The sequence below is a fragment of the Calliopsis andreniformis genome, chromosome 5 (assembly GCF_051401765.1).
Source record: "Calliopsis andreniformis isolate RMS-2024a chromosome 5, iyCalAndr_principal, whole genome shotgun sequence".
NCBI classification, from domain to species: Eukaryota; Metazoa; Arthropoda; class Insecta; order Hymenoptera; family Andrenidae; genus Calliopsis; species Calliopsis andreniformis.
This window is the reverse complement of record NC_135066.1, coordinates 14,714,575-14,728,061: the sequence shown is the minus strand read 5'-3', so window position 1 is coordinate 14,728,061 and position 13,487 is coordinate 14,714,575. Positions and strand designations below refer to the sequence as shown.

The following is a 13,487-nucleotide window of genomic DNA, read 5'->3' as shown; positions in this document are numbered from 1 at the left end:
TATGTATAGCATGCTTTACTGATTTTTTTCAGTCTTTATTAAAACGAATGATTACGATAGCCATAATAATAAAAAATAAGAGAAGATCGAAACAGCGCTAGGTAATAAAAACTGACCGTATTTTAATAAATAACTGATTCAACTTCACATATTTTGTTCATAAACATAAAAACCAACGATGCTATTCATCTCTACGATTAAATATTATATTTCTACGAGGCAATGTTTACCTGCATACCATTCGTCGAATTTAAAGAATTCTGTCTACCTCTGAAAATCTAATGCTAACGCGTACGCTACCTTCTCGTTCAACACAGCAATCTTGCATGTGAAATAAAAAGCAGAAAACTCCCATCAAAGTGCCTCCATCTCACCGTGAACCACCGCTCCCCAAATCCCCCACAATCTCAAACAGATCACATTTAATTACTTTCCAAGAGTCCATAAAAAAACGTAGCCGAGGTCCCTCCCGAAGCACGCCTATTCAAATCTCGCTGAAATGAACAGCCAGATAGCGACGCGATAAAACAGCGCGAAATGAAATCTGTGTAAAGCAAAATACTATCGGCTGGGTGGTTTTTGCTGTTACGTTTTCGTTTAATATCGTGCGCTACAAGCGTCGAGACACGGCTCGGCGCTGGCCGAAGAGGCGAGGTCCATTGCTATGCGATCAATTTTGTAACGATCGTGCTGCCAGGCCCTGTTGTTCCACTACCTCCCATACGTTTGCTTTGCGAGACTAAATAATTTGCCCAGCCGAGGCTGACGATGCCCCTCGCGCGCCGACACCATCGTAAAATAAAGAGAAGCGGACAGGAGTGAGCAGACGCGACGCTACTCGAACAGAATCGACGTAAAACAGCCGTGAAATTATTCAAAACGCGGTCACTCGAACGAGATTCGAGGCTCGTTACCGTGAACAGCACTGCTGTTATCGCTGACAGATATCTCCAATTAGATTGCGTTTTATTGCGCGGTTAATTCGCGCTGCACTCTCGCCTCTGGCTCGCTGAAGAACGTCTGAACGATCAACCAGCGATTCGCGTAAATCTGACGAGATCAAGGGAATCTCTGTCGTTACTCAAATGACGTCTCGTTCCTGGCTAATGAATGGTACTGGAGGTTGTGCTCTCGGAGGATTGGAAATACCAAGTATACAGGCACTCAGGATACATATTTAGATACATGTACATGTAGATAGACTACTGTGCACAAGTATTTGGACACTTTCAAGTTATTGGAAATTCATGAAATGCTCACACTCTTTTATTTATACTAACTGCTATCAAATGTTCTGTAGGGTGCAAGCACACTGTTATCACTTCACGTGAACTCATGTTACATACTATAGCAAATCCATAGTGTTACTCTGGCTCTGAGGTACAGTGTTATTCTCATTAGTATTTGTAAACCCTCTGATCGTCTCTAATTATATATATAATTATATTATATATAATCGAGTATAATCGTCTGAAAGTGAGGTTTGTAGCCAAAACTATATCATAGAATTTTAGTTGGTGTATTTTACACACTGCAGTAACGTGAAAGTGCTCAAATACTTATCCACGGTAGTGTATGTACACAGGAAGCTTCCAAACATATGGGACATTTTTGGAGGATAAGTTCTAGACACGAAAATAATGATAAAAAATTCATATGCACATATGCGCGAAAATGCCTAGTTTTTAAGTTATATGATATTTAATATTGCCTAAAACGCTGGCCATTACTTGCCTACAATGTTCTATTCTCTTTAAGGACCTACTAGGCCTAAAGATATTCCACCCCTTTAACTGACTGACACACAGTTATCAACTTTAAAAAAAGTGGCCTACCCTACGCCATGTAAAATATCATATAACTAAAAAGCTTTTTTTTTTATTTCAGCAATTTTGATCTCGAAAGGGAGATCATTTTGCAACACGTTTTACATTCATAGTTACACAATCATAACTAAAAAGCCAAACATTTCCAACTTTTTTCACTATCTTCTCAGTTTTAAGTATAGACGTTGTTTGTTGACGAAAGTCCACTTGGTACAAGTCCACTAAACTATTTACTTGCGGTGTCTCAAACGCACCGTTCTGTGCGAATAAATGCACAAATATTCTTAATTAGGAGAATTCTCATCATTGATGTCGCCCTCAGTAATAAATGACCAAGAAGGTAGAATGCACACTAACGAGCAAGTAAACCTGCAGAAGAAGTTTGTTTGCTTTGGAAACAAAGAAACGACGACGTTTGTATCATAAACCCCGGATTCTCCCCCCACAAAACGCGGTAACAGAATTGATTCTGTTCGTGTAGGCGGTGGGTGGGTCGGCCAATCAGAAGGTATATATACTATCTGAACGCCATGTACTGCTTGCGAATCGGCAATGCATTGTGTATATGAGCAACACAAACTGTGTACCGTTGCCTTAAGTCCGTCCTGCCTACACACGTCCTCGCTCGATTCGATGCAACTGCAGCGCGCGGTGTGTCGAAGCGTGTTTCGCATCCACGTGCTGCGTTTACACGGTTGACTGTCAATCTACACGCCGTGAGCAAACGTTAACATATTGCCATATGTTATCGCCGTCATGCGCGGTGAACGCATCGAAATATTAGTTTCTCCCTTAAATGTGCTGGCTGCTCGACACAATGGGTGATCCTTAGCAAGATTAATAGGTATTTCTGTGATACGGGCCATATATGCCGCCAACGTAACTGCGACGCGAATCCATTAATCATGGTTAAATCGTAAATAGACCCAAATGAACCAAGATGATGCGTTAAATAATTGAATAGACACATTAATCATCTGAGAGCCTTTAGACAATCGATGATCTAACATTTTGTGAATTATTTTAATGTGTCGAAGTAATTTTTAACCCTCGATCAGTGGACTGACAGATTTATGTGGAAAGTCAGCGGACTCAGGGTCACTTTTGACCCAGCGTTCACCGTTCGAGAGTTAATCTGTGTACCTAGTTTTGAGAATTAGCTGCTTTGGTGTTGGATGAGTTTTAATATTTATGGTACTCGGAAGACAGAGTACTTAAGGTAGTTAGGTATTCGAGGTGCTTGTGTTCTTCGAGTACTTAGAGTAGTCGAGATACTCAAGGTGTTTAAAACGCTGAGACAGGTTGAAATTCTCAATTTTCAGGATATTTAGTTTTTGATATCTAGAGTAAGAAGTAGGGACATAATGCTTAGTATTTGATGATCCCATCCAGGTCTGAAGACACTAGAGTGCCGTACCTGAAATCCACCCCAAAATCCATTTTCTGCCATTCTGCTTGAGGTGCTTCGCAAAGAAAGCAAAACGATGCTACCATCAAGACGCAATTTAACTGCACCCAGGATGCCTGCTCCATTATTCACTTGTTTCATAACGTAAAACGTGCATAAAGAAGTGAAATCCCAGGCAGAACGAGCAATACTAAATGTATCTTTTATGAAGATAAGAAAAATTACCCTCACGTTACTTCTGTCTGCTAAGTATGAACCCCCTGTGCCGTCGATCTTAAAAGAGATAATGTGACCACGTATTTTACCTGTCAGCTATCTTTATTTTGCAGTGATACTACATTGAAATTAACAGCGTGCTGTGTTGGAACACAGCAGCTCGATGCACACCAGTGAGACATGTAAGTTGATACTCTTACCTTGATCTTTTCAAGTGTTCTGGAAAGTGTGTGTCAGATCATCAGTAGGTCTAGGATTTTAACCAAGTATTCAGATAGATTGGCTAATTGTAAGTATAATACTACAAACATTTTTGATTTTTACAATTTTATAATAATGAAATTTTAGAAGACACTACAGGTTGTGTTAAGACCTGTTTGCTCTATTGCTAGTCTGTTAAGAGTCTATAAAATTATAGAACTATTTATAATTTAATGTCTAGGTGTGTTAACTTAAAATTATTATTACTCATAAAACAAGACGAAAATCAAGACTGATAAATCTACGTTCGAGGGTTTTTGTTCTAAGTTATTAAAGCAACTAAGAAAATACCTAAAATAAGTGCGCGTGAAATGTGTCTGACTACTTACTTATTCTACTGGCGGCATAAGATCTGGTTAGTACGCTACTAGTGGAATAGGTCAATGCAGTATCAGGTCAGACACAATTTAAGGGGAATATATATCAATTAGAGGCTTAGAAACGACACTCGAAACGCAATTTTCTTTTTATTTTAATACATATAGTCAGGTCTTTGTAGCTAGTAGTTATACGTTGTCTAACAAAACTCGAAGAAAAATAGCTACAAAAGTATAAGTAAGTCAGATAAGTATAACAAACGTTAAAAGTAGTTTGTACCGTCAAGTTTTCTTTATCTGTCACATAGAGCAAGCAAATTCCTGTCATCCTAATATTATGAAGAAAAAGCATCAAGATGACACATGAAATTTAATTTTAAAAGAAATGAACCTGACAATGAACATCACTTTAGTGTCATCTTCTAATTTTGATGAAACTTGGTACACGAGTAGAGCTTCAAAAAACATTAGACATGAATTTCTTTTTACCCACTGATATTCATGTTTGGGGGATGAAAATCAATCCCAAAATTAGAGTGGAAAATACATTTTCCCGCATATCCCAAAAACTAATGCAGGTAGCAACAAAATTGTAAATACACAAAATGCCTGTTTTTTACAAGCAATGAGATAACGTAAACGAAATTCGAAATGCTTACGAAAATATAGTAGTTTTCACCCGCTAAACATGAATATCAGCAGCTAAAAAGAACACGTGTCAAATATTTTTCAATTTTATAATTTTTAAAAATAAAATAAAATTTTTCAAAAAACTAATAACATCGGAGGACGACACTAAAGTAATGTTCCTTGCGAGAGACCTTCGACTCTCAAGTACCTACAAAATTTACAGAAGCATCCAAAAGCTCAGGAATATTCCGACTCTTGCAACCCCGTACTTTTGTCACCCTCACAAAAACCACCGATTTTATCAACAGAAATTCACGCCTTCTGCCTTCTGCTTAGATACCACAGCATCACTCGCAGGTGGTATCGTCACTCGATCGACGCCGCAGTCGTAATCCTCCGCGAGTATCTGCGGTTTTCCCGCGGAACGGTCGTTTCTATCAAAATGGAACGTAGAATATAAGATTCCCTGTACTGGTTCAACGCCACCGCTGCCGGTGCATTTTTATCGCGACTCTCGCGTCTCCGATCCGCTCTTGCGAGAGATTTTATCGGCACCGCCGATGAAACTACTTCTCGAGTGCATTTGCGAACCGATGATTGCTTCTCGGCGGTATCATGTTCAACGAGCGACACCCCCGCCTCCTGGCGTGAAGGGATAGAAAATAAGCAAGACTAGGAAGCCTCGAGTTGTCTTTTTTCCCTCCTGCTACAGCGAAACGGAAAACAAAAAAAGGAAGGTTGAGAGAAAAGAGAGAGGAGCGAAGGAAAAGCAAACCGAGCAAACAAGAAGGCGGAACGAACGAAATTCGTTCGTTCTGCGGAAGGCACGTCTCGCCTTTCCTACTCGAAAATACATAATTCACCTGTTTGTTGCGGGACTAAATCGATCGGTCGTTAATCCAGTTTCTTTTCTTGCCTACTGGCCTTAGCCGACCAAGGATCTCTCTTGAACTGACGTTATCGTTGTTCTTGTTGGGACCCTGTTTCGCCACGAGTTTTATCCTATGAGAATGTTGTTTCTTCTCAAAGGTGCAGTGGAAATGTTGGGCGAGTCGGCGAAGAACAGAATTCACGAAGAAGAATACAGACTCACGAAACTGGTTTACGCATTGGAAGTACGATTCACCATCATTTATGCGGGGTCAAAAACATTTCTTTAATGTGTGGCTCAAGAACTTTTTTATCTCCAATTCTTTGACTTATCTTAACCCTTATTTTCCCACATTATTTGACGACTGCAGAATAATATTTATATTTTGGATAGGGGAGATGGAGGCCAGTTAACTAATTAGTAAACTATTTTTATAAACACAATTAAGGAAGTGGAAACTAAATAAGAATTTGCTTCAATTTTTAAGTACTATAATTGGCAGTCTATTTTTTATATTTTCAATGTTTTTGAATATTATACGCATTCTATAACCTGTTTGTTACATATTTCAAATTTCCATAAATACATAAAAATCCCTAGTTTACTAATGAAGTAAGTTAGCTAATCACCTTTAAATAGTGCATTAAACGTGGGTCTACACTACATGTTTTATAACAAAGTTATATAATTTTTTAGAAAACAGAAAAGAGACGTTATGCATATGTTATACAAATGTTATATAACTTTATCATATAACGTGTAGTGTAGACCCATCTTATAAGTGTTATAATATTTAACATCATCTAACCTACAATCAGACATTCATTTGTTTCAGCATCGTGAATAAGAACATCATCTACCATATACATAGACACTACTTAAAAGGAATTAGTTAACTTGTTCCAGTCTCTCCTCATTTTACGTGTCAAATATGTACTAACATTTTCAAAACATTCAACTTCTTATATTACTCGTTGCTATTTCTTAACTATGACGAACGCAGAACTTCACTAAAATGTTGACCTCGACTAACATATAGCCATATCACTGTACAGGGAAAGAAAGTGCTAAATCACTTTGCAAACATATCAACCCAGCCACCAACACGTTCCATAAATGACAAGAATAATTTTCCAAAGGCCAAGCGAAGCACCTTCGCCATCGAAGCTAATTAAACTGCTAATGCATGAGCAAAATAAGCTGTGTTCCTTAGCTGATCTTCACCACAAACTTCCTAATATACGCCATCACTGTCACACGGAATGTTCCTGGCTCGAGGCCTATTCCCTGTTAAACAGTTCAGTACGCATCCTTGCAGTCTAAGGGGTGGCAACTGACCGTGATATTAATTGCTTTCTAGCTATTAGCGAATGGTACCTCGGAGATCTCGCAAAGGGAGCAACCGTCCCGCACCGTCGTTCGCTATTAACATTAACGCAACGCAATATGCTGGCTTACGTGGCCCAGGAGCGAGCACCATGACGCGTGCTCGCGCTTAAATCACGCACGCGACCGAAAACGAAAATGCCTGGCTCCACTGTTTATTGCGGCGGCGAAAGTTAAACGGAAAGCCTGCGAGACTAATCTCGTTCTCCCTGCCCATTTTCGCGCGTTTTTCAAGTCTTTATATCACCACCATGTTCGCCGACCCCATTCCAGCTTTCCAACTGTCTGCGAGCTTTTATGAACGCTCACAAAAGACACTGACAATGAGGCATAAAGTTTAGACTGTGCAGGTTGCTATTTACGCTAATCTCTTTAATGTAAACGAAATTGAGAATAAGGAGAATTTTTTGTCTCTATAAAGAATTTCAAATTGTTAGCTATTCACTAAAGATAATGTGTATAGAGGTTTTTACAAGTGTCAGGAATTTTAAGAGGCGATTCTACATGACAGAATAAGACGAAAATTGTAAATGATGAAATTATATTTGGGGTTTCATTTCAGAATTATTAATCGTTGTGAAACGTCTACATTTGGGAAATGTGATATGTGTCTGACTTGGGGCTTATTCTACTGCCTGCGTGCATGAATCAGGACAGACAAGGAAGTCAGTAGAATAAGTCTAGAATCAGACACATTTTACACGTAGGTATTTTAGGTATTTTCTTGAAACGAACAGCTTGAAAACGAAGCCTGAAGCGCAATTATGTCTATTTTCATTTTCGGCTTATTTTAGTATATAGTTCACCCCTTACAATTTCTGACTACTGTTGTTGAATAGCCTGTAGTTATAACATGGTCCAGAAATAAAATCAATTGTATAAGAGATACTAGTAAATATTAAGAAAGAATGTTTTCTGCTTGAAGGAACCCATAGGCTAACGCGAGAGATATTTTTAGTCTTTTGTGCACATATACAAGAGGTGGTTTGTGCACTTTATTCACACCACAGGCAAACAAATTTGACTGACAAAGGAGTCATCCAGATGTTAAATTAGGTTTAAAAAAGAATGATTGAAAATTCTGGTATTCTACTCCCTAATTGAAATGAATGTCAATGGATATTTATTAATCATTCTCTTTTTGTACTTTTTTTACTTAGATTCCTTCAGATATATATGAATAACATAATTGGATTTAAAAAAACATAAATATATCAAAAGTGTTATTTTAATTGATTCCAGTCCATGTTTGGATTTTGGATTACACGCGAAGATTCCATAATACAAACTCTTTGAGTTCTGTTAAAAATATTAGATACATTATTCCTGTAAACATTGTAGGGGATCGCTCCACGTTAACCACAATATTTCAAAGCTTTATAATGTAAATTTTGGTTTCGTTTGTTATGTAAATCCAGGTTGTTGTGTAAATGTGAAATGAAAACAGAAATATGTTTATTTCACAGAAAATATTTTGTTGTCCACCACCCCCTCATCAATTCATTCTATAATTCTAAATTACCCTCAATAAATCACAAGGAAATAGCGAGCCATTTGGGAAAAATGTACATATGTTTACCACAAAAGCAATCCCATGGTTCTTAATACCAGTAATTTTTCATGTTTACTATGGTTGTATTTATAATGCAGCAGCTATCATAAAATTGAGAAAACACATACAGATAAATATTATAAAGAATATTCATTTTCAATATACATATAGATAACATAATCAGAAGTGAAATATTTCTACTAAAACAATTACATAAGAAAGAAAAAGCTCGTTTTATCCCAACAATGAAAACCATTCGAAACCTCTGAACACCAGTGTATACTCGCTTATTAATTTCATCCCTCTCGCCACGCAATTATTTTTCTACTTATTCAACCAAAATTGCATTTTTACACCATAATCAAAAGCCTCAGCGAAAAGATTGAATTCGATTAACCAGCAAGGCACCCTCAACAATAAAACAGAAAAATCGGTGACAAGGTCGACGACACAAGAGATCGAATTTTTCTCCACGTATTTTTTCATACGTGATAAACGTCGCGCATTAACCAGGGCTGTCCCTAGAGCTGTCCACTGATCGTTCCCCAATGGATATCGAATCTACGAGCGATCCACTCGATCTGGACGTGTGTCGCGCAACGATGAGTCAATTTATAACGAGAATGCGATGCACGATTCACGAGACGCTTTTCAAGTACAACTCTTTACAATAAAGGGCGTTTGCGTATTCAAAGTAGCCCCGAAAATGAGTTCATGCGGCTGCACTACCCTGTCAATACAAATTCATTTGGAGCCAATAAACGGTTCGCCAACACGCAATCGTTAATTAAAATTTGAGGCAGGCCGAACGCGCATATATTTACGTTCAAAAAATGTTTAAACGATATGGAATGGGCCAATGACAAATGGTACGCTAATGCCGGAACTGGCGAATATAAATCGAGATGGTGGCGTTCAAATTTTCATTTTCCCCTTAACGAGTGGGCCGATGAAGTCGAAACGAAACACTGGCTCAGGCATACCGTAAATATGCTTATTGCGCTTAAACGTTTGCTCTAATAATTAACCAGAACGGAGCGATACGGCAACGGTGATATTGTTATTTATTGTTTATTAGTGATGAATATGAGCATGAATTTGCGACAGGCTCCATTTGTAATTCAGGAACAATAGAGAGAACTTATGTAGTGAAATCGATATTTGCGAATGTTTTGAGGTAATTCTGATATTTCCGAAACAAAGATATGCAGGATATTTGGGAGCAATATTACGAATGGAAAAATGCTAATTCTATACATATAAACAAATATGTTGACAAATATGTGTACTAAGTTGTCCCATAAGTAATAATTTTCAAAGTTATCTTCTTTATCAGGACATTACTATTTGACAGTAGTTTTATTTATACTGTGTAATCTGCTACAACCTGTCTCGTGAGACAATTTTTTAAATTTAAATATTTTAATATTTGAAAGTTTGCAAATTTGAATGTTTGAAAATTTGAATGTTTAAAAATTTGAATGTTTGAAAATTTGAATATTTGAATTCGTTTTGAACTAAATTGCCATCTCTTCGATTTCAAATATGAAACTGCACGAATAAATAAATTTTAAATATTTAAATTTCTTTAATATTAATATTAATAACTGTTATACTCTTTCACAAAAATAGAATTATTGAATTTTGTCTGATTCCTACATTCTAATTAATTCGAATAATCGAGACTCTATTGTGTTAATATACCCTCGCAACCACCCCCACAAATATCTCAAATATTTAATGACTACAGTAATGTCAGCTTAATTACCCCTATTATTATAAATAATCAATACGTATTTATTATTCATATATTAATTCAAACATTATTAGCTTAAATATAATAGACACTATGCTGAATAAACATTTATCCTAAAATTCTTTGCCACGAGAACAAAGAATCTCATCACACCAAATTAGTATAATTAAAAATAAAATTGGTTCAGTTACTCTCAACTTCAACTTTTACTTGACTAACTACGAACAAATTATTTAATTTAATTCAACACTATTCATTTTTACTTTTAATATATTATTGTCTTTTTTATCCTACTATTGGTAATTATCAAATTTTTCAAATGAAGAAATTTACTTACCCACAAATTTCACATCATTTTATCCTTAATTCAACATAACTTCACTCAATAATAGCGCCAGTATACTTAAACTTATATATTGTTAATTTCCTACTTTGATTTACCAGTGTCATTAGCATTATTGCTATTTATATTGTATTCAATTTTTTAGATGGATAGAATATTTCAGCTAAATCTTTCCCACTCAACACTCAACCAAAAATATAAGACCCTCTGACATACCCAAAAACGAGCCACTTCCTAGCACACCCACTTCCCCGCTTAATTGCACAACACTTAAGCGGGCAGCGCCGCGCAAAGATTCTAAGAAACTCAAACGCTTACCTTGGAAGGCGGCTTCGAAGGTGGTCTTCTCCTCGATGGGATTCTGAGCAAGCACCAGCACAACCGCCAGGTGAGCGAGGATCACAAGGAGCCAGCAAACACGAGGTTCCGCCATCGTCCCGCGATGTACATGCACAACCTTGCCCGACAGTGTTCACTTTCGCATCTCACGACGAATCCAGCCAACTTTTTTTCGATCAACGATTACTCCTCCCCAGATGAAGCTGCGCTCGCTGATCGCAGGGAAAATCGCAAGGAAGATCGCGGCACTGACCCAAGCGACGGACACTTAACGAACGCGTAACGAGCACCGTGGAAAAAAAAGACACTGACCGCCTCGTGGTACACTCTCCCTCAACTGTGAACAACGCGAAGGCACTTGGTCGAGTGTCCCGACACGCGACCGTGCGACCGAAACGCCGACGGAACGAAGCACGCGAGAGGTCGTGTCAAGGAGCTCCCTTATCGAACACCGTAAACAACGCCGAGACAAAAAGTGGCCGATTCTGCTGCCTACAAGGCGAATATAAGGGTATCACTGTAGGTCTACGTGGAAGGCTCGATAAATCGTGGTCACAATGGTCACGATCCCCCGTCGAGGGGCCAGAGAAAGATATTTTCTTTAACGGTGGTTTATGGGGGAAATGGTATTTCGAGAATGGAACCACCCTTTGTGTTTGTACACGTTGTTATTTAGTTGGAGGTATATCTAGAGAAGCTTGGGGAGGTTGCTAGTAGCTTTTACAATTTGTGGAGTTAAAATTTGTTACGTAGAAAATGGACTGAAATGGAGTGGAATATGTGAATTTTATGAGAGATGTAATTTCGCGTGAGAAGAGGTATATGGGATATTAAAATTTGATAGATGTTTTGTGTGAACAGGTACAGTTACTTCCCTCACCCTTTTCAGAGGAAACGTCCCTTGTTGCAATTTAATATTCACTTGCGCGTGTAATGAGACCTCGCGATATTTAACACCCCCGACAGCCGTCGGCCAATGATCGGTCTCTATTTTCCCGGCCCATATCCGATGCAAATTAGTCGACACGATATGCATATCGATACCCATATGCATACTTCAGCCACGAAATGGTTCAAAGGGAGGCAGTTTCGCGAAAAGTGGAAAAAGATGATAACACTGAACCTTTACAGAAAGATACAGACCTCTGGCATGTCTTTAAATCTCTGAATCGCTATAGTAGCTAAGTCAACGTGTGCCGTGCTTCCTGGACGTTTTATCGCGAAATCTCCCGTAAGAAAAACAGACACGCGAGGGGTTATTCGTCTATCATGTATCCGTGGCGAACATCGCGATTCCACGGCGTTGTATTCTCAAGAGAAATCCTTGAAACAGAGGGCATTAAGAAACTCGATACTCATACATGTGGCGGGTGGAAGACGAACGCGATTTCAAAATGAAAACTATTCAACAACTCAATTCGACGCGGTTCCTTGACACGACCGAATAAAATGAGCTCGAAATTTAACTGTACCCTACCTTCCTTCTTGCACCGCGATCGCGATGGTACTGCTCAAACTGAGAAAATAATTGTACCACAAAAGCAACGCTAATAAACCGCAACTACAATTCGAAAACCATTAGCAACTGGAATATCGAATATTAAAACACACAGTTATATACCCATCACCGAAGTAATATAACACAGAGTTGAATTACTGAAGCATTCCAATGAAGTTAACATTAATTACGATTATTTACTAAGAAGAGTAAAACGAAGGAAGGTTATTAACCTCGAGAGAACTGTGCGTTAAGAACGATCGCACGGAAGTGTATCGGCGTGCAGAGAAGGAAGACAGAGCGGCAGAGACAAGAGAGAGAGAGGTTTGAAGCCGGTTAAAACGCACTCGGCTCGTTTGGTCCTTGTACCTGTCGGAGGAGTCTCACGGTCGCTGCTCGGGGACGAAGAGGAGGAACGATACGAGGGCCAGACAAAGTTTAACACACACGCGAAACCGAATGAGAAAGGAGCTCCGCGACAGCCGTCGACGCCGGCCGGTGTCTCCAATCGAACTGCGGGGGTTGGTCGACGGTGGCGCCGCCGAGAGACGCCGAGCGTCGCCGTGCGGCATGCGTCATAACGCCACCACCTTCGATCGGCCGCCATTTTTTTTTTCGAACCGCGTTACTAACCCCTTGAAAACATTCCGCCCCGAACACGCTATTTCCCAATCGGAGCTCAGGGCCGTGTACCATCCGGACGCGACACAAAACAATCAGGTCCCTGGCGAAGATCATCTTTAAAAATATATGGAAATAGAATACGATGGGAATGGGCTGAGTCAAGGCACGTACAATGGCGTTCTTTTTTCTGTTTATAGACTTGACTCGAGTAGTTCTTTTTTGAAGAACTTAGACGCTACGTTTGGGGTGACTTAGACTTCCGGTTTCGCTTGAATTGGAATTTTTTTTTTTGTGTTCTTCTCTGGATTTGAAATCAGATTGCGTTATTGAAGTTATGGGAAAGTGAGAAATATCTGAAGAGTTTGAACTATGATTTAACTCTATTTTTTAGTCACTTACTTGAGTAAAAAATATCATATTTCGAGTAACTTAATGTATATGTTGCCTGTTTAATGTATAA

General features: G+C 38.7%; 1 protein-coding gene across 1 annotated transcript in view; it reads right to left on the bottom strand.

Annotated features, from left to right (window-relative positions):
* LOC143178988 (pikachurin) overlaps window positions 1-12,888 on the bottom strand; it is a 216,874-nt gene extending 203,986 nt beyond the window's left edge. The window contains exons 1-2 of the mRNA XM_076377942.1: window positions 12,773-12,888; window positions 10,885-11,153 (exon numbers count right to left, since the gene is read on the bottom strand). Coding sequence (XP_076234057.1) covers window positions 10,885-10,999 — 115 coding nt within the window. The 5' untranslated portion in view covers window positions 11,000-11,153; window positions 12,773-12,888. The remainder of the gene's footprint in view (window positions 1-10,884; window positions 11,154-12,772) is intronic.
* Window positions 12,889-13,487: the final 599 nt, after the last annotated feature.